This window comes from Onychomys torridus, chromosome 1 (genome assembly GCF_903995425.1).
Source record: "Onychomys torridus chromosome 1, mOncTor1.1, whole genome shotgun sequence".
NCBI lineage: Eukaryota > Metazoa > Chordata > Mammalia > Rodentia > Cricetidae > Onychomys > Onychomys torridus.
Genome location: NC_050443.1, coordinates 61,664,965 through 61,686,137, shown reverse-complemented (window position 1 = coordinate 61,686,137; position 21,173 = coordinate 61,664,965). Strand labels below are relative to the sequence as shown.

The following is a 21,173-nucleotide window of genomic DNA, read 5'->3' as shown; positions in this document are numbered from 1 at the left end:
ATATCCCTGTAAGGATGGAAATGGGGACTGGAGAGATGGCTTAGTGGTTAAGAGCACTGGCTCCCCTTGTAGAGGACTTGGGTCCAATTCCCAACATCCACATGGCAGCTCACAACCATCCTTAACTGTAGGCACAGGAGATCTGATGCCCTCTTCTAGCCTCTGTGGTCAACACACACACACACACACACACACACACACACACACACACACACACGGTGTACAGACATACACGCAAACATCCATATACATATTTTTTTTTTAATTTAAAGAAGTTAGAACAAACATAGCATTGATGCCTTGTTTGTCCTGTTCCCTAGGATGAAATTCACAAAAACATGTGCAAATTGGAACAGCAGATTATTGAGATGGAAAATTTTGCCAGCCACCTGGAGGAGGTGTTCATTACAGTGGAGGTAAGAACATGCTTGGTGAGTTCATCACACATGTAGCTTCTGTCTGTGGCCACAGCAAGCAGATGGTCCTAGTGAGCTATGGAAGCTTTGTCCTTAAATGTGAGGTGTCACCTGCCCCCTCCCCTTAGCTATCTATAGACCTTCCACCACCCCTGGGCAGCCACAGAGGTGATGGTCACTTGTCTGCATCCTCTACTCTGTCCTCTATATCCACTAGGTGTGAGAGGCTGGTGTGTGTGTATCTCCAGGCCTACTACATGGATGTTTCAAAGCAAGTTTATTATACATGTTTATTGCATGTATAAATAAAGCAGACATTTTAAAATCAAAGTGCCAATTGCATGGGGTTTAGATTTTTTTTTTTTTAATTCTAACAACAATGACTTGATGGTAGCACAACCCAGATGGTGAAATGAACAGTTTTCTTCTGTACTTGTAATTAGTGTGGGGTGAGGTTCGTGTGCACCTGTGTATACAAGTGTACATACACATGTATATTCATGCATGTGAACATCAGAGGTCAAGTCTGGGTGTCTTCCTCAGCCACTCTGTACCTTATTTTTTGAGACTGGGTCTTTCACTGACATTGGAGCTCTCTAATTTGGCTAGCCTGGTTGGCCAGGAATACCCGGAGATCCCCCTGTCTCAGCTGCCCTCAGTGTTGGGATTACATACGATCATTGCTGCACCTGGCTTTTTATGTAGGTGCCGGAGATCCAAACTCAGGCCTTCATGCTGGCATGGCAAGGTGCTCGACCAAACGAGCCCCTTCGCTAGCCCCTGTCCTTGGCGGGCTTTTTGTTTGGTTGGTTGATTTTGTCCTCTTTTTTCCTTTTTCTGCTCTTGGTCCCAGCCTGAGATTCCCTTGGGTGCCATCTGATCCTGCGTATGACCAGACACGGCAGGCTTCATGTTGTTACCTCGATCTCTGTAGGTTTTCTTTTTCTTTTTCTTTTTCTTTTTCTATTTTTTTTTTTTTTTTTTTTTTGAGCTGAGGATCAAACCCAGGGCCTTGTGTTTGCTAGGCAAATGCTCTACCACTGAGCTAAATCCCCAACCCCTGGAGTTTTTAATTTTAGGTCTTTGGAGTACCATCATGTCACTGTATTCAGTCAGGTGTGAACTGCCAAGTTACCTCTTTTCTGAAAATGTTTATTGTGCATATTCATTGTACATTTTATATTACATCAGGAGGTTTTCACGCATGTATATAATGTGTGTTGAGCGTGTTCCCCAGCTCCACTCCCCTGGGGCTCCCCCTTAATATTCTCTGTTCCCCAGACTCTTTCATGACACATGTGCATACATGATTTTATGAGTCTATGTAAGATTCAGGAACCACAAATGAGAGAGAATGTATATTTGTCTTCTGAGACTAGCTGGATTCATTTGATTGGATAGTCTCCACTAGCATTCATTTTACTGCAAACAATTCCGTGGTGCATATATACATTTTCTTTGTCCATCCCTCTGTTGATGGACACCTAGGTTAGTTCAGTTTTTGAGGAATCTCCATACTGATTCCCAAGGCGTCTGGACTAATTTACATCCCCAACAGGGATGTATGTGGATGTTGTCCATACACTCACTGGTATTTATTTGTCAAATAGGTTTCAGCTTTTCATGTAGCAACACGCTACTCCTGCTGGTTACCGTTCCTCAAACACAGACACACTTCTAGCTGTGCATAAATATCTGTGCTGTCCCTTTCAACTTAGCCATTTTGCAGGCTCTGCAAGACTGGTAAGAACTCAGACCTCCAAGATTTGTGGCTGCGTTCTGGGCCAAGTGTGTCCAGATTCTTGGTCTGTTATTAAAAAAATGAAATGAAAACCCACACAAATTGCCAAGTAGCAAGAAAGTTTTACTTAAAGAAAAATGACAGAACAGATTAGAAACACACTGTTAAGACTGGCAGCAGGACTAGGCAGTGGTGGAGCACGCCTTTGATCCCAGCACTCAGGAGGCAGAGGCAGGAGGGTCTCTGTGAGTTCAAGGCCAGCCTGGTCTACAGAGTGAGTTCCAGGAGAGTCAGGGCTATGTAGAGAGAGAGACCCTGTCTCAAAAAAACAAAAGGTTGACAACAGGACACATGAGTGAGAGTACTCACTCATTATTGTTGGGGGGTTCCTTTTATGGGGTTCAAGAAGAGGTATTTGGGGGTTCCCTTATGGGGATCAAGAAAAGTGTATTTGGGGGGGTCCCCTTTATGGGGTTCAAGAAGAGGAGTTTGGTCATTAGGGGTATAATTTGAGCAATTCGCTATTTTGACTGACAGGCTTAGATTACATGAACCTTACTCACTGCCCATATCCCTTCCCATGATGCATCTGATTTTAATCAGTATGCATGCCCATTTATGCATAAGCATAAGAAGGTAAATACAACATTCTCTCTTCTCTCTGAAAGTTCACTTTGAGGACACAGTTTGACTTAATATGCTTGCAACCAAATCCAGTCTAGGCCAGATCAGTCCATTGCCCATAGTCCTGGATTGTGTTCTAGGATGTGTTTGAATGGAAATGGGTGTTATCAAGGGTTGCAAAGAGTAACTATTTCTGTTTTCAAAGCATGTATATATGCAGCTCTATGCAAACAGGGGTCCTAGATTGCTAACAGGTTGCTAGGTGCATTGTTCAGAGTCTAGGGGTGTGCAGAGCCCGAGACAAATGGAGTCCAAGGTTGCTAAGCTATTCCCTGTGTCTGCATTGCCTCAAAAGGGACTTCTCATCCTTTAAGGCCCCCTCTCTTCCTGTTCTGACGTGGGAAGAACATAGGTTCTTCATCCATGGACCACGATTACTGAACTGGAAGCTGATCCTACTTGCCCATTGGCCATACTGTCCCCTAGAGCTCCATAGAGCAAGAGCAAATCCTCTCTCCTGCCTAGCTTTAGTTAAACACTGCAAGACACTCATCCTTTGCCCTCAGCCTTAAAGGGAGAGAGAGAGCTGCCCCACTGTCCTGTGGATGGAGCGGGGAGGACGGAAGCCCTTCTACTCCCAAGCACAAGAGGGTAGGAGGAGGGATAAGAGTAAGATAGCCAGGGCAAGCACATTATGCTAGGACTGGAGAGATGGCTCAGAGGTTAAGAGCACTGTTGCTCTTCTGGAGGACCTAGGTTTGATTCCCAGGTGGCTCACAATGGCCTGTAATTCTAGTTCTGGGCATCTAATGCCCCCTTCTGGCCTCTGTGGGCACTGCACACATGTGGTGCACAGACACATATGCAGACAAAATACCAAACTTTTTCCTTTTGAGTTCCCTGTGCTCTATTCTGTCATCTGTCATCTGTCATACTCTCAGATCCACGTATCCTCATCCCAGTGAGGACGCCAGGGACCTTCTGTTATCGCCACCTGAGATTCAGCTGTTTGCTTTACCCTCTCACCTTTCGGAATGAGTTTTATGCACATAGTAGGTGCTTAGTGACAACTCTCTGCGTGACTTCTAGAAGCCTCTTCTTTGGAAATGTCCTTGTCATTGGATGAAGGTGGCAACAGTCAAAAACCACTGAGTCTCATATGCTTCCAGTGTGAGAAGTGAATACCAGAAATCTATCTGCTCTACTCAACATTTCCCAGCCTCTGTGCTCCTGGTTTAAATACTATAGGTATCAGCTGGGTGTGGTGGTGCATGCCTACAATCCCAGCACTTGGAAAGTTAAGGCAAGAGCATTGCTATGAATTCCAGGCCAGCCTGGCCTGCATAGTGGGTACCAAGCCATATAGGGTCACCTAATAAGAGGCTGTGTCAAGAAAACCTACAGATACGTAAACACCACACATACCAGATTCAATGTCTACATTCTTCCTCCTGCATTTCCTCATTTACCAGGCAGTGCCGTTTGCCACAATCCTTCCTTCTCTGCTTCCATCTCTCCTCACTGGCATGAACCGAGTGTTTACATAAGCCGTGTATCAGTTGTGGGGACATATATCATGAGATGTGAGAGCTTGGGAGGGAATGGCAGGTGGACATTGCCCAGGGCAAACATTTCTGCCTTGAAGTCCAAGTTTCTGGCAGCAAGCTGATTAACCATTGATGAGCTCCCAGGCTGGTTGCTATGGTAATAGGAGGTCGCTGAAACAGGGAGAGGATTGCAACATACTGCCAGGAAAGATAACAGCACTTTCTGATGACGGTGTTCAAGGCCGGGGAGCACACATCACAGTTGGTGGAGTTCAAGGACCTGAGTTTGGCCCTGAAAACCCACATAGAAAATCTGGGTGTGGTGACACATGCTTGTCATTCCAGTGCTGGGAGGCAGAGAGAGAAGGATCTCTGGGGCTTGCTGGTCAGCCAACCTAACCTAGTGGGCACACTCCCTGCCAGTGAGAGACTCTGTGGATGACACTTGAGGTTGTCCTCTGGCTTCCACATGCACAAACATGTATGTACACATTCATGTTCATATGTGTTAATTAATTAAATAATTAAAGCTCATTCCTGGAGAACTGAGAAGGAGTCTTCTCTGTTTTCACTCCCCCAGCATCCACTCCAGCATCCTGCTAAGAGATGGGATCGAGTGAAGGGATGAGAAAAACTGGGGGCAGACAGAGTTTCATGTCCCCAGTGGCTCTAGCCAACATACCACACACACTAAAATGATGGTTAAGGTCAACTGTCTTGCAGGAGAATTTTGGAAAACAAGAACAAACCTTTGAGTCACATTACACTGAGATCTTGGAAACCCTCGCTCAAAAGTACGAAGAAAAAATTCAAGCTCTGGGAGAGAAAAAGAAAGAGAAGCTGGAAGCTTTATATGGGCAACTGGTCAGCTGTGGAGAAAACCTTGACACCTGTAGAGAGCTGATGGAAACCATAGAGGAGATGTGTCATGAAGAGAAGGTGGAGTTCTTAAAGGTCTGTGATGAACAGAAAGGAAAGGAACAAAACCATGAGATGAAATCCCAGGTCCAGTCCAAAGTAGGCTAGCCTACCCTCTCCCCTCTCAGAGGTCTGAGTTGACTGTGATGGCCAACATCTATCTGATGTTCATTGTGGGAGGCTGTCCCTACCTCTCCATATCACTTCATGACCAAGCAGGCAGGGACACCCTACCCTTCCCTTCCACCACTCCCCAGGTACCTCCAAGCCTTGTCCCCTCTGTCCCCTGATCATTGACTGTCCCTTGATCATGGAGGCGAGCAAAGACAGTGTCCTGAGACTTTCTTGGCTGCCTCTGGCGGCTTCTCTTGGGTTTCTTGGAGAAAGTTGGTTCAGGTTAATAAGGTATCTTAAATAGCCCTGTGACAAGGCAATTGTAAGTTCATACATATGCCAAAAATATCCACTTCTTAATTATATTCAAACCATATTAAATCTGGCCCAAACCCCATAAAGCAGAGTTATGGGAATTTCAACCTCATTTAGAGATCTTGCAAGGTCCCATGAGGCTATGGGGCAGATGTGGATTCACAAAGAAGTCTTCAGAATCTCCTTGGCTAAGTATGACCCCCTCATTGTCCAAGCTCATAGTTATTTCTCAAAGCCCAATCATACCTCCTTCTCACCACCGTCATGGTAAGAGACCCATGAATGAAGGTAGAGAGCAATCTGGCAAGAACTGTAAGAGGAACCAATGCTCACCCTTTTGAGCCAGTGATCCCCTGGTGCCACTGTATCTCGAATACAGAATGTAGAAAACAATGCATTACTGATGATGATGACAATTTGTAGACAGCCACTGTGTCTTACACCAGACGAACCACAAGTAAACAATGGTGTTTCTAGGCAACAGACCCTTGCCGTCTTCATAGTCAGTGGTCCACAGGACCCTGTGTGACCCAGGAGGTGCAGGACTGTGGAGGGAAACGCACAAGCATGGTGGTTTTGTTGGGATGATCGTCCCCACTTTCATAATTTCCAACTTAAAAACATTTATACTATTGTATTGTTGAGAAAAATTATTTCCTAAATCGGTTTGATATTTTCTTTCCTTTTCAGGATGCAGTGGCTATGACTGACAGGTAATAGTTTTGTCCTGACCTGGTTTCTGTTTCCATTCCTTTCACCTCTAGACTCCCCTGGGTCATCTGCTTCCCTTATCAGCTCCAGGGACCCCATAAATAAAATAGTCCCGACTTCGGCATGGCAGTGTGGGGTCGGTAGGGCCCTTTGGTGTTGAATCTTAGAATCGCTGGGCTGGAAGGGAACATGTATGGTGAGACCCGCCCAGCAAGATTGCACTCAGGTCCCCCTCACACACAAGAACTTTGTCTCACTGGGAGAAACTGAGGACTGGAACATGTCCCCAGCTCTCTTCAGTCCTTGGTTATGTTGTGGCAGAAAGTATACACATTTTAAAGTCAGACACAGCAGAGCATGACCCCTGCTTCCACAGTGACCTTGGTCAGATCCAAGTCCAATGTCCCTCCTTCCCTATTTACAAACTGGGGCAGTTCTGTGAGACCTTAGTAAGACAGTGTTGGTAAAGCAACATGGGAACTTAATAATTGAAGGGCCTAAATACACGCATTATTTGGCAAAAATGGACCTGCACTTCAAATTCCATGTTTGCCACTTAGAAGCCTCGTGACTTCCAGGGAGCTAATGCAGGACCATCTGGAGCCTCTGGTGCGGCAATGTGAGGGTTCCTGACTGTATGGAGCATGAGGCTCCAGAGTAGAACCCCCAAGTACATGTTGGGATGTGGGATGATGTGGAAACAGAGGAAATGTGGTCTACATCCTGCAGATAGATGGACTTCCAGCCATCCTTAGGCCTAACCCTTCCTCTTGCCCCTGGGAGGGATTAGACCAACATTTCTCAACCCCAACCTGTGGGTCACAATCAGGGTCAAACGACCCTTTCACAGGGGTCACATAAGACCATTGGAAAACACAGATTATTTTCATCACAACTCATAACAGTAGCAAAAATACAGTTACGAAGTAGCAACAAAAATTATTTTATGGTTGTGGGGTCACCACAACATGAGGAACTGTACTAAAGGGTCACAGCATTAGGAAGGTTGAGAACCTCTGGATTAGATAGTAATGGATGGTTTGGATGGGAAATGTTCCCTAAAAGGCTCATGGGTTGAAGGCTTTGTTCTCAAAGCAACTATGTTCAGAAGTGGGGTTCTGGGGAAATGGTTGGATCAGTAGAGCTATGATCTCATGAATGAGGGTCCTTCAATGGGTTCATAATTCTATGGTACAATTGGGAGGTGGTGGAGTTGAGGAGTTGGGGCCTAGTTAAAGGAAGTGAGTTACTAGAGGTTTGAAAGGTATATTTTGTCCCTCTTCTTGCCTTTCTCCACTTCCTGGATGCCCAAGGTAAGCAGCTTTCCTCCATTTTGCCCCCAACCCCCACCCCCACCCCCATGCTTCCACCGAAGGCCTAAAGAGCAATGGAGCCAGCTGACCGTGGACTGAAACCATGGGTCGAAGTAGAGATTCCCTCCCTTTTAGTAGCTTATCTCAGTGATTTGTCAAAGCCACAATGTTCTAGTGAGGTAACCTCCTGGCCCATCATCAAATCAGATAGCAGAATCCAGAAGCATGTGAAGAAATGCAAGTTTGGCAAAGAGGCCCTCCATTTCCCCCTCGTGACCTAAAGATGTACCCTAAGAAGAAAGCCCTCCATCTTTGTATGAATTTGTGTTGTTTTTTTAAGACACGCATGGGTGTTTTGCCTGCATGAATGTCTGTGGACCATGTGTGTACCTGGTGTCCACAGAAGCCAGAAGAGGGTGTCACATACCTTGGAACTGGGATTACAAAGGGTTGTGAGCTGCCATATGGGTGCTGACAATTGAACCTAGATCCTCTGGAAGAGCAACCAGTGCTCTTAACTGCTGATCCCACTTCCCAGTCCCTGCCGGTGTCTTTTCATACCCACAGACTGGGGAAATTCCTGAAAACCAAAACAGACGTGGAGCTCTCTGCACAGCCTGAGTTTGAAGACCAGACCTTGGATTTCTCTGATGTGGAGCAGCTGATGGACTCTATCAACACCATTCCAGGTGTGTGTGTGTGTGTGTGTGTGTGTGTGTGTGTGTGTGTGTGAGAGAGAGAGAGAGAGAGAGAGAGAGAGAGAGAGAGAGAGAGAGAGAACATGAACGGACCTAAAGGGACAGTAGAATAAGTGGAACAAACCAATCACAGAGAGATAAACACTGCATGTGGTGAGGTGCCTGGAGAAGTCAAACTCATAGGCTCAGCAATGGTGGCAGTCCAGGACTGGGGTGCAGCCCAGGACTGATGTGCAGCCCAAGACTTGGGAGGGAGAGATGGGAACTGCCTAGTGAGTGGGAGGACTTATTCTGTATGGTGAATAAGATCTGAGCAGCACAGCACTTGGGGTTAACAATATGGTACCTGTCACTTCCACAAATGGTAAGAAAGTAGATCCGATGCTAAAGGATCTTAACAAGCAGGCCTCCCTTCCAGTCGTGTGCATGTATGTGAGTGTGTATGTATATGTGTGTGCATGTGTGTGAGTGTGTATGTGTATGCGTGCGTGTATGCGTGCATTGTGTGTGTTTGTGTGTGTGTGCGCGTGCACATGCGTGCACGCATGCACTGGGGGTGGAGTACACACTCACATGCATTCATGTGTATGTGGAGGCCAGAGATTGACATCAAGCTTCTCCCTCTATTGCTTTGCATTTCATCTTTTGAAACAGGGTCTCTCACTGAACGTGAAGCTCCCAGGTTTTTAGGCTGTCTGGCCAGGATGCCGAAGGAATCCTATCTCCAAGGTGGACATAGCTGCGCCTGGCTTCTTATGTGGATGCTGGGGCTCTGAACTCGGGTCCTCAGGCTTATTTGGCAAACACTTCACTGCCTGAGCCATCACCCCAGCTCAGGTTCTTTTCTCTTCTAAGGCTCAGTAGTATTCCATTGAGTCAACACACCTCATTTCCTCCTCCATTAATCTGTTGATGGACACTAGGTTGCTCTCTTATCTTGGCCATTGTGAATACAGCACCATGAAATGAGTGTGCAAAGTATCTAGGGTCCCGACTCCATTCTTTTGACTGTTTACCTAGACGTAGGACTGCTAACCCTCTGACAGTTCTCTTCTCTCCCTCACTCTCTTCGCAGCACTGGGGTTGAGCCAGCATGCTACTCAAGTGCTGCATCTCTGAGCTACATTTCCAACCTCCCCACAACCTAACTTTTTTTTTTTTTTGGTTTTCCGAGACAGGATTTCTCTGTGTAGCTTTGCGCCTTTCCTAGAACTCACTTGGTAGCCCAGGCTGGCCTTGAACTCACAGAGATCCACCTGGCTCTGCCTCCCGAGTGCTGGGATTAAAGGCCACCACCACTGCCCGGCACCTACCTTTTTTTAAAAGCTGAGGCACACACATGGTGCACAGACGCGTATGCAGACAAAACACCCATACACGCAAAACCATACAATAAAATAAAAAGTGGCTACTCCCCACACCCGCACAGCTGCTTCCTCATTGATGTCTTCTCTCTCTTGGTTTGTAGCTCCCTCTGCTCCGGTGATCAATCCACAGGCCCCCAACTCGGCCACAGGGTCTTCGGTCCGCGTGTGTTGGAGCTTATACTCTGACGACACGGTGGAGAGCTATCAGCTATCCTACAGGCCAGTCCGGGACAGCTCACCTGGCAAAGACCAAGCAGGTAAGGTCTAGAGCCTGACAGAGCCGCTGCTGACCAGAAGGCTTCAGGGAATAGCCCCTTGCTCCCTTTGGGCAGCTCTGGGTCTACCTTCACCCCGAGGGGAATGCTTGTGTGGTACTAGGGCTGGGGCCACCCTCCCACCAATTATCCATCAGTCCTTCTCCTGGGAGCAGCGTAGCTGTATTAGCCATTGGTTAGTTTTCTTGTTGCTGTGAACAAATATCCAACAAGAAACAACTTTGGGAGGCGAGGGTTTGTTTTGGCTCACAGGTTGAGAGTATGGTCCAGCACCCAGGGGTGGGGGTGAGGATGGGGGGTGGTAGCAGGTACATGAGACAGCTGGTCACATTGAACCACAGTCAAGAAACAGAGAGTGATGAATACCGATGTTCTACTCACTTTCTCCTTTATATTCAATCTGGGACCTCTGCCCACAAGATGGTGGCACCCACATCCAAGGTGGGTCATCCCTCCTCAGCTAAACCTCTTTGGGAATGCCTTCAGAGACACCCAGAGGTCTGTCTCCTTGGTGGTTGGAAATCCCATCAAGTTGAAAATGAAGATTAATCTTCATAGTTAGCTTGCTGTTACTGTAACAAATATCAGAGATAAATCAAGTTTTGAGGAGGAAACATTAGTAGCCCGTGGTTTCTGTCTTTAATGACACAGAATACAAAGATAGAATGTGGCTGAAAAGCTGCTCGTCTGAGAGCATCAGGGGGCCAAGAGAAACAGGGAGGGGCTGGGGGTACCAATATCCCTCTCAAGCTTATGTTCCCAAAGACCTAACCTCCTCCCATGAGGCCCCACCTCCTAAAAGGTTCACCGCCTCCTGGAGTACTAGGTTAGGGACAGCCTTCAACACATAGCTGTTGGGGCGCTTCTTAAACCATAACAAGAAGGGGAGATCAGACTGCAGGAAAATAACCCCCCAAGTCCCACAAACCTGAAGTAATGAGGATGTGGTCCTGCTGGTAGGTCTGTCCAGTATGAGTCAGGTCAGAGTGAGCTTGCCGGGCTTGGTGATCTCCATTTCACAGATGAGGATGGTGGAGGCTCAGAGAGAAATGACCTGTCAGTGGGTCACAGTGAGTTGTGGTAGAACCAGGGTGAGAACCAGGTCTGCAGGCTTCCTGCCCAGAGTACTGCACACTGTTCCAGGATACGTGGGTAGAGGCTCTGAGTTAAGGGAGGTAAGGACATCATTTCTGCCCGGGGGCCAAGTAGGAGGAGATCAAAAAAAATTTTTTTAATTGTTTTGTTTTTTGAGACAGGGTTTCTCACCATGTAGTTTTGGTGCCTGTACTGGATCTCACTCTGTAGACCAGGCTGGCCTTGAACTCACAGAGATCTGCCTGGCTCTGCCTCCCGGTGCTGGGATTAAAGACGTGTGCCACTGCTGCCCAGCTAAAAATATTTTTTATTATTTGATAGTTTTATACATTTATACAATGTATATGTAACTGTAACTTCATGTCCTCTTTTTATTTTTGGCTTTTGTAACTAATAACCACAAAGCCAATTAGTGCTGCCCATATGCACATCCACTGGAGCATGAGCAACCTACCAGTGGCCACATCGGCAAAGCAGAGAGGCTCTCCCTCATTCAGATGTCATCAGCTGCCAGTAGTTCCTGCACTCAGGTGGGGGCTCCAGGGCCCTCTCCAGCCCAAGCTGGAAACTTGAATGGCTTGATGTCGTGGGGGTAACACAGCTGCTGTCAGTTGGTATGGGCAATAACCACATCATGTCTAGAAGTCAGCATTTCACAGTTTTCCTCCTCATTTGCCCCCCTAATTTTTTGCCCTCTTCTTTGAACTTCTCTAAGCCTTGGATGGTGGGACATTGATAGAGACCACCCATCCACAGCTAACCACTCAGTCATTTGTAGTTGACACTTTGACCAGCTTCAAGTCTCTGCGTTAACCACTATGCACTGCCAAAAGAAACTTTCCTGACCAAGGCTGAGAGCAACACAAATCTTTGGGTGCAAACATAAATGTTCCGAGTGCAGTTTGACAACATAACCATTTATCAAAACAACAGTAAGTTCCCCACTAGGGCCTATGATCTCCCTAGTCATGGACTTCTAACCAGGTTTACAGTGCCAGGCATGAAACCACTCCTGCGGAGCAGACCTCCTAACAAATTAGAAAGTGGTTGGTTACGTCCACAACTATCAGGCCACTATGACACGAGTGAGTATATTTGCCACCAGCAGGTCCATGTTGTAGCATGAATGGTCCAGTGCTGGGAAAGATCATTGATGCCATTTTCCCACAGTAGCCTACATAGTACCTACTGGCACTGTGCGGGCTAGCCAGCAGGAAGGAAATTTCCATCCTAGTTGCAACTTGATCTGTCTAAGATCTGGGAGCAGGTCATGTGTTGTTCTCAGCAGCAGGATGTGACCATCTCATTTTGATGGGCAACCAGCAGCAGTGGCAACTGCCTGTATTGTTTAGTGGGGTCTCAGAGACCTCTGACAAGCGACTCCCAGGAAAGTAGCTGTGGTGGTTTAAATGAGCAATGTCCCCCACCGGCCAGGTATTTGAACACTTGGTCTCAGCTGCGGGTGCTGTCTGGGGAGGTTTAGGCTGTCACCTTGCTAGGGAAGTACATCACTGCAAGCGGGTTTTCAGAGTTCATAGCCTCACCCTGCTTCCCTACTCCTCTCTCCTTTGAGCCCGTGGTTGAGGATGTGAGCACTCGGCTTCCTGCTCAGCCCTCACACCTGCCTCCTTCTGGGCCTCCCTACCACCAACAGCTCTCGCCCCTCTGAAGCCATACGCCCCAATAAACTCTTTCTTCCATATGTCACATGGTTTCATTGTTTTGTCCTAGCCAATGCAATAGCCTATTCCTAAAACTGTGATTTCATTAATAACCCCTGGCTTCTGAGAGCAGATTTATCCATGCATGCAGGGTCCTTGGTTTTGTTTGCTTTTTAAATTATTATTAGTTTACCAAGTAACAGATTTCTTTAATGTTTTTTCATACCTTTTAATTGGTTAGATTTCTGAGAGAAGGTCTAAGTAACCCAGAGTGGCCTCGAACTCAAAGCTATTCTCCTGCCTCAGCCTCCTGGGTACTAGGATTACAAATATGCACCACCATGTATTAGCCTTGTGCCAGTTAGTTTTTGCTCTGTAACAATACTTCTGCCTCCAAATTTAGTGGCTTAAAATAACACACATTTATTGTTTTGTTTTTGTTTTTGTTTTTGAGCTGAGGATCGAACCCAGGGCCTTGTGCTTGCCAGGCAAGTGCTCTACCACTGAGCTAAATCCGCAACCCTATTGTTTTATAATTTTATGGGTTGGTTAAGACAATTCAGGACCGAGACCCCTGAGTATGATCAGATGGTCCAAGGTGGCCTTACTCATTATGATAGTTTATCTCCATTGCCAACTTGAGGGACTTAAAAAATCACCATGGAAACACATCTCTGGGTGTGTCTGTGGAAGTGTTCCCAGAAAGGTTTAATAGAGCAGGCAAGACCCACCTGATGTCTCAGACTGATTGAGACAGAGAAAGCACACTGAGCATCAGCGCTCAGCTCTCTGTTTCCTGAGCACGGATACAATGTGAGCAGCTGCCGCCTTGCCTTTCCTGCCCTGATGGCAGGACCCTCCTTCCTAAGTTGCTTCTTACCAAGTAAAAGTAACTAATGTCTTCCCCTCTGGCCTGAGCTGGGGCAGCTGGTGCAGGGGTGGGGTGGGGGACTTTCTCACCATGGTCTTGAACTCTCCAGAGGGTTGCTCAGACTCATTCCTAGGTAGCAAAAGCGTTCAAGCTGTAGGTGGGGCAAGCCTCCCCTGTCCCAAGCCTCTCCTCTAGCATAGTCCTGTCTGCTGTCACCAGCTTAAGCCCCACTTCTGGCTAGGAAGCCAGAGCCTCTTGGCATACACAGGTCATGCCTGCAGGGGAGGGAGGAATCCACAGCCACTCTTTTACTATGGGACACAGTAAAGCCACGTGGCCTTTTAAGATCTGAGTTCTGACTTTTTCCTTTTTCTTCCAGAATTCACCATGACGGTCAAAGAAACATATTGCTCAGTGAGAAATCTTGAGCCAAATACCCAATACGAATTTTGGGTGATAGCTCAGAACAGGACCGGCCCCAGCCCCTCCAGTGAGCACGCGGTGTACGTGACAGGTAACGAGCTGTTCACTCTCGTTCTAGGCAAGCCAGGAATTGAAGATTTCTAGATGTGACTGGGTTTTCAGTTTCATTTGAAAAGACAGAAAGTGCTGCGTGAGTGAGGTTTCTTTTCTTTTCTTCCTGTATTTCATTTAAGGCATAAGATCTACATGCCTGGCGGTGTAAGGACTTTTTTTTTCAAGGTTGGCCTGCTACCCACAGTTTTACCGACACTTGGGACTTGTGTTAAGTTAGTTCTATTAAAACACCATGTCCTGGGGCTGGAGAGATGTCTCAGAGGTTAAAGAGCACCGACTGCTCTTCCAGAGGTTCTGAGTTCAATTCCCAGCACCTACATGGTGGCTCACAATCACTTGTAATGAGATCTGGCGCCCTCTTCTGTATGCATAATAAATAAAAAACAAAAACAAAAACCATGTCCCAGGCAACAGTTCTGGAGGGATAAGAGCCATGGCAGCGGGAATGGTGGCCGCAGCGGGGATGGTGGCCGCAGCGGGGATGGTGGCCGCAGCGGGGATGGTGGCCGCAGCGGGGATGGTGGCCGCAGCGGGAAACCGAGGGCTCATATCTTGAACTGCAAGTGCTAGCAGAGCGAACTTGAGATGGTGTGAGTCTTTACACTCTCAAAGCCCACCTACAGCGACCCACTTACTCCAAGACTACACCTCCTAAAACAGGGTTACAACCGGGGACCAAACATTCAAATGCCCTAGACTATGTGGGGCAGTTATTACTCAATCCACCACAGGTTTAGTGAGCATCCTCAGCCCCGGGAATGTCGGAAAGGGTCCCAGGTGCTTACATTGCTGTGGTGTTTGTCCATGGCTCTAAACAAAATGGCCGGGACTGAACCTAATGGTTGCTCCTGTCTCCTTTCCCCTGCACTTAGCACCCTCTCCCCCCACTATAAAAAGCGAGGCAATCAGAAGCTGTGAAGACGCTGCGTTCATTTGCTGGGAGTCTGGGAACCTGAATCCTGTGGACTCCTACACAGTGGAGCTGGTCCAGGCAGAAACACTGGAAGCCTCGGGGGTAACTGAGTGAGTCTGGAGGGCCTTCACGGGTTGCTAAAGCATATGCAGTGTGGGGACAAGGTCAGGATCTGTGACACATAGCATCTTAATTAGGATACTTAAGGTTCCCAAGAAGTAGCTAGAATGCTAATGACGAGGAATGCTGAATACAAGTGGCAAAACCCTGTGTTAGCCTTTCTTAAAAAAATCCAATTAAGGGACGGGAGGGTAATTTTTGTTTTGTTTTGTTTTGAGACTTTCCAGGCTTTCTCTGGGTATCTCTGACCACCCTGGAACTCACTCTTATAAACCAACCAGGCCTTGAACTCAGAGATCCCCCCTGCCTCTGACTCCCAAGTGCTGGAATTAAAGGCATGTGCCACCACCGCCTGCTGGGTGGGGAATTAAGGGCACAGTGGGTAAGCATCCTGCCGTGCAAGTGTTGAATGTCTGAGTTAGGATCCCCAGCACCCATGTAAAAAGCTGGGTGTGGCTACTCACCTGTAACCCCAGTGCTGTGCTGGGTGGAGACAGGAGGACCACTGAGGCTTACTGGCTGCTAGCCTAGCTCCAAGATCAATGAGAGACCCTGTCTCAAAGGAATGAGGCAGAAAATGGCAGAGAACCATCAATGTCCTCCTCTGCCCTATATGTGTACACATGGGCACATACACCTATGTGTGCACAGACTGCACACATCTACACACTCAAGCACACCTGTGCACACGCACAGATACACACAGAGTATAATCAAGATTTATCTTATAGGCCAACTATAGTGGTATACGCCTGTAAACTAAGAACTTGAGAGACTAAGGCAGAAGCATTGCCAAGAAATGGCCTGGGCCAAAGAGTGAGGCCTTGTCTCAAGAAAGAACAATAAAGACAAAATAATCACTTGCTGTTAATCCCAGCACTCGGGAGGCAGAGGCAGGTGAATCTCTGAGTTTGAGGCCTGGCTGATCTATAGAGTGAGTTCCAGGGCAGTCAGGGATACACAGAGAAACCCTGTCTCAAAAAACTAAACCAAACAAAAAAAGTCCCACAAAACAAAAACACACTATCTAGGCATGGTATTACAATCTAGAATTCCAGCACTTGGAAGGTGGAGGCAGGAGGATCCAGAGTTCAAGATCATCTTCATCTATATAGCAAATTCAAGCCCAGCATTGGTTTGAGATCCTGCCTTAAAAAAAAGAAGAGTTCCTTTTCATTCATGTACCAAGTATCAGCACTGAGGAACTTAGAGAACTAGAAAGACACACTTCTTACCCCCGGAGCTCATAGTACAGGAAGGAAAATAAGTACATGCACACCTATAAACCATGTGTGAAATACACAGTTGAGAGAGAGAGAGAGAGCAAGAAATAGGATGGAGAGAATTTAGTGGAGGCAGGGTCTGCTTTTTGATAGACATTCAAACTGAGTCCAGGATGGGAGGACTGAGAGGGCAGGAGCGAGCCAGATGTTTTTGGGAGAGGAGAAGGACTGTGGACATGACCTCCGGGACAGGAGTGGGCTGGATACCCTGCTGGAACTGGGTTAAGGTGACTGAAGTTAGGACACAAGGAAGAGGGCACAGGAATGACAAATGAGACTCAGTGTACGATGTCAAAGGACACTGAAGCTGTCTGGAGAGTGGGAGGCCTTCCCAAATCCATGAGGACAGAGGCCACATGGTGGCCGCCATGGTCTATGGGTCCCAAGAGGCCATGGCGAGGCACCACAGAGGAAGTGTGGCTGCTCTTGGCTTATAGCCAGGCAGTTCTAAAGCGTGCAGATCAAGGACTCATCCAGCTGGGCAGCCCAGCCCCTGGCACGGAGTCCAGAGGAGCTCTGCTGTGGAGTGCAGGGGTGCACTGAGACGCAGCGAGAGAATGGAGATGGTCTTTGAGGCCAGCTGCTAGGGAGGCAAATTATTTTATTATTAGTAGTAATTTATTTATTTATTTTACATCCCAATCTCAGCCTCCCCCCTTCTCTCCTCCCACTCCCTCCCCCTCCTTTCCTTAGCCCCCACCTCCAGTCTACCCATCCCTCCATAATCACTCAGAAAGGGAGGCAAATTCTAATGCTTGCCTTGTATGGGAGCCTGTGTAAGAAAGTGTGAACTTATTGTAGTCTATCAATGGGGCAGAATGCAGAATATCCTTCCCACAGGGGCCCTTCTATAAAGACTTGTATAAACTATGATAAGCAAATGCACTTGTAAGCAAGGCTATGAAGCTTGTCCACATTGTCTTTGTGGGAAAGGCAAAGGCCCGGGAGGAATAGTCTTGGCTCTTCTCTCATGACCAAAGATGATAAGACACAGCATCGGTGTACTTCCTCGCTGTGCTTGGATTTGCCTAAGCTAACTGTAAACATCAGCCCGTGCTTCTCTTGCTCTAATAATAAAATGAGAAGTGATTTGTTTACATTACTCTCCAGCTCAAACTTTTGGAATCCCCTGGTTACCCCACACAGATCTTTGGCATTTTCCTTCAATCGGGCTGGTTGACAGCCGTGGAACCTCCCATGTATCCTACTTATCTGTATTGCCAGGATCTATGTGCCTATAACCACATCAAAAGCTGACCTTGGCTTTCTACTTCTAAAGATAGTCAGTCGGGGAGAGGTCCACCACAGCGATTCAGGTTTCCTTTGCTGTTAATAATAACTTGAGACCTTGGACCAACCCATGATGATGGAGCCCTCAGAGGACAGGGCAGCAGGTTGGGTGGTCTGAGGTGGTGCTCACTCTCCCAGAACAAACTGAATCGCATGTCCCATCACTGAAGGGAAAGTGGTAGCTTCTTCACAGGCTGTGGCTCTTCCTTCCTTCATCCCTCATCCCATACTAACAACCCTTCCTTCTCCAGCTCCTTCTTGACCTTCTTCTTGTCATGAATACCATGGTGGTCTCTTGAGAAACGCCTCTCTTCCCATACAGACTGCAGGTTCCCCAGGACTAGGGATTATGTTCAGTTTCCCCCAGGGCATATATAGCACTTGGAATGGAAGATGCTTTATTAATATCTACTGAATGAACAAGCAGCTCTCTGGCCCAGAGCTGCGGCCTCCAACATGATATCATGTCCTTGGCCGGTTCAAGTGTCATGTCTGTGCATGAGCACCATCCTAATGACTTCTTTTGTCCACTAAAATTATATGAGTTTGACAGCCACAGAAATCCAGATGGCACTGTTATGAGCTTGTATTCTCATACAGTCTGTAGGAGCCCAGCCCCCACACTTATTTACCCCAGGGACTCTTGAGGAATGAGGGATAGAGACTTAGAAATAGAGGGGAGAGAAACACAGGATAGACTCGGGTGGGCCTGGATCCTTATCAAAATAGGCCCAGAACTTCATTCCAAAGGTCTGTTTATAACAATGCCAAGGGGTGGAGCAGAAGACCTCCCCCTTGCTAGTTACAGTCCCCTGGTGCCCAGGCCTGTGGTCCAGTCAACCTCTTATGCAGTCCTGCTGGGTACAGCCACCAGGAAACCTAGTGGGCTCCAACAACAGCCCAACTGAAATGAATTGGATTACAGCTGTCTTCAACAAGGTTGTCTGTTCACACACATACACTGAAAGGCTTCCATGGGTCCAGGACTGTTCTACAGTGATTGTACTCCATCCCACCCTCAGGGAGGTCATGATCCTAACAGCCAGAAACAGACACAGGGTGCATACTCCACAGCCCTTCAGCAGACACTTGGAGCACAGTGCTAGGTGCTTGGGAAACCTGGCTGAGGAGCTTGGTAGGGAGATGGCCAGACACGGACTAGCAAGCAAGCGGCGGACTGTGGGAGGCCTGCTCTGGGAGCTGACACTCCTGGCTGTGCTGCTGTGGGTCAGAGCACAGTGGGTGGGAGAGGAATGGCTGCTGCTTGGGCTCATGCCGATGTTCGTTCTGCTTCTGTGCACAGGTCTGTTGTAGGCATCCCAACCTGTGAGTCCCTGATACAGCTGCAGCCTGGACACAGCTACACCGTCTACATCCGTGCCCTCAATGTCGGAGGCACCAGTGCCAGGAGTGAGCCTGCCACAGTACACACCACAGGTCTGTGCCCCAGCTCCACACTCTTGGCATGCAAAATCAGCCACTTTGTTGCAGACTCAGTACCTCTAAGAGTGCACCCGAAAACATAACTATCACATGATGGACGATCAGGCATCAAAGGGGCTCCCGGGTCATCAAAGCCCTTGCTCTCTGTTTATAGATGAAGGCTCAAACCCCAGAGAACTTGGGTTGGCTGAGAAAGTGCTAGAACTCAAGGCTTATCTCCTTGCCTCTCAGGTACCAGAGGCAGACCCACTGGGTCTGGGTGGCCTATATACTTATCTCACTTTTTTTGTTTTTTGTTTGGTTGTTTGGTTGGTTTTGTTTTGAGATAGGGTCTTACTCTGTAGCTCAGGCTGGTCTGGAATGCAATATGTAGTCAAGCCGACCTGGAACTCAAGGTAATCCTCCTGCATCAGCCTCTCCAGGGCTAGGCATTATAGGTGTGAGGCACCCCTGGTTTGCAAGAGGGCTTTTCCTCAAGAACTCCAAGTAGTCGTGGCCACCTCCCAGCTCCTGCTGTCAGACACACACACACACACACACACACACACACACACACACACACACACACAGTTAGAAGCCAACTGAGTCTCCATCATTGAGCCTCCTCCCTGCCTCCATGTTCTGTCTGACCATACTAGTTGCTGACATCCCTTCTCATCTGCCTTCATCATGTCAGAGAAGTGGCATGTCCCATGTCCAAGTCCTGAGTGAGCAGAGGCCTCATTAGAAACATCCACACCCCCATCACTCCCTCCCTGGGGCAGTACTACAGCTCTGCAACTTGAGCTTTGCCAGGCTTCCAGAAGCTTCACAGAGCAATCCACTTCAAACCAGCTGAGTGGGTGGCCTCCAGGTGAGCAGCAGAAGCAGAGAGCCTAGCCAGTGTTTAGGGACAAATTTCCCTTGGCTGAGATCTTTCACTGAGACACACTGTGCCTCTTTGTCCCCACTGGCAGGAGAGGGCTGCCAGGAGAACCCACTTCCCGTTGGCAGGAGAACCCACATTCATATTCTCGCCACAGAGATGGGAAAGCAAGTTGGGTGTTTTGAAATAACCGATGCTGGTTCTAAACAGACAAACAACGACACGGAGGGTGAAGGGACAGCCAGCTTTATGTTCTCTTTTAAACAGCAAAGGATTGAACCTTGGCTCACACCCTGCATACAAAAGGCTGAGGCAGGAGGATTGCTACAAGTTCAAAGCCAGTCGGTGCAACAGAACGCTTTCAGATGAGCCTGGGCTGCAGTATGAGACCCTGTCTAAAAAATAACAACAAAAAACAAGTTGCCTCAATTTTGTTTTCTTTGGCAAGGTTAGAAATTCTTACTCGGGTACAAACAGCCTGCTAAGTGAAAACCTGTCTAGAATCAGAGAGGCGAGAGAGTCCAATCTGAGTGCTGTCACTTGCCAGCCTATTTCTTAACCATCTGTGTCTTAGTTTCCTCATCTACGCAATGAAGACAGTAACACCGGTGTCTAGGTAGAGCCCTCAGGACTAAGGGGGAGAAGATGTGCAAACTGCTGCATGGCGCTGGGTGTTCAAGTCCCGCCCTCCAGTAGTGGCCATTCCTATCCACAGGTTGCTCATGACTGCCAGGGGCGGGCTTTTGTGCATCCCTCTGGACTGTGTGCTTGGGTAACGCCACTGGGCCATGCTGGGAAAGTCCTGCCATGGCTGGCTGGGGCCTTCTAGATGTTCCCTCCCTCCGCAGGAAGCTACTTCCAGCTGAACAAGGACACCTGCCACCCCTGGCTGACCATTTCTGAAGATGGGTTCACAGTGGTTCGAAGTGAGAAGAAAACTCTCAGAAGGGAGCTGCCACCCAGCAAGACTCAGTTTACCAGGTATCCGACTGGCCACCCGATGGAGCACTCGGGGAACTTACCTTTGTTATTTAGGGGAAGGTGGGTTGTGACAAA

The 21,173-nt window shown here is 47.8% G+C and overlaps 1 protein-coding gene across 3 annotated transcripts in view; it reads left to right on the top strand.

The window, feature by feature from the left end:
* Nucleotides 1-21,173, top strand: part of Fsd2 (fibronectin type III and SPRY domain containing 2) — a 29,085-nt gene that overhangs the window by 791 nt on the left and 7,121 nt on the right. For 2 of the 3 annotated variants that reach the window (XM_036205728.1, XM_036205719.1), the window contains 9 exons: nucleotides 321-416; nucleotides 5,052-5,282; nucleotides 6,366-6,388; nucleotides 8,267-8,388; nucleotides 9,866-10,021; nucleotides 14,046-14,180; nucleotides 15,076-15,226; nucleotides 19,113-19,246; nucleotides 20,966-21,098. In XM_036205728.1, coding sequence (XP_036061621.1) covers nucleotides 321-416; nucleotides 5,052-5,282; nucleotides 6,366-6,388; nucleotides 8,267-8,388; nucleotides 9,866-10,021; nucleotides 14,046-14,180; nucleotides 15,076-15,226; nucleotides 19,113-19,246; nucleotides 20,966-21,098 — 1,181 coding nt within the window. The remainder of the gene's footprint in view (nucleotides 1-320; nucleotides 417-5,051; nucleotides 5,283-6,365; nucleotides 6,389-8,266; nucleotides 8,389-9,865; nucleotides 10,022-14,045; nucleotides 14,181-15,075; nucleotides 15,227-19,112; nucleotides 19,247-20,965; nucleotides 21,099-21,173) is intronic. The other variant, XM_036205739.1, reaches the window with a different exon arrangement.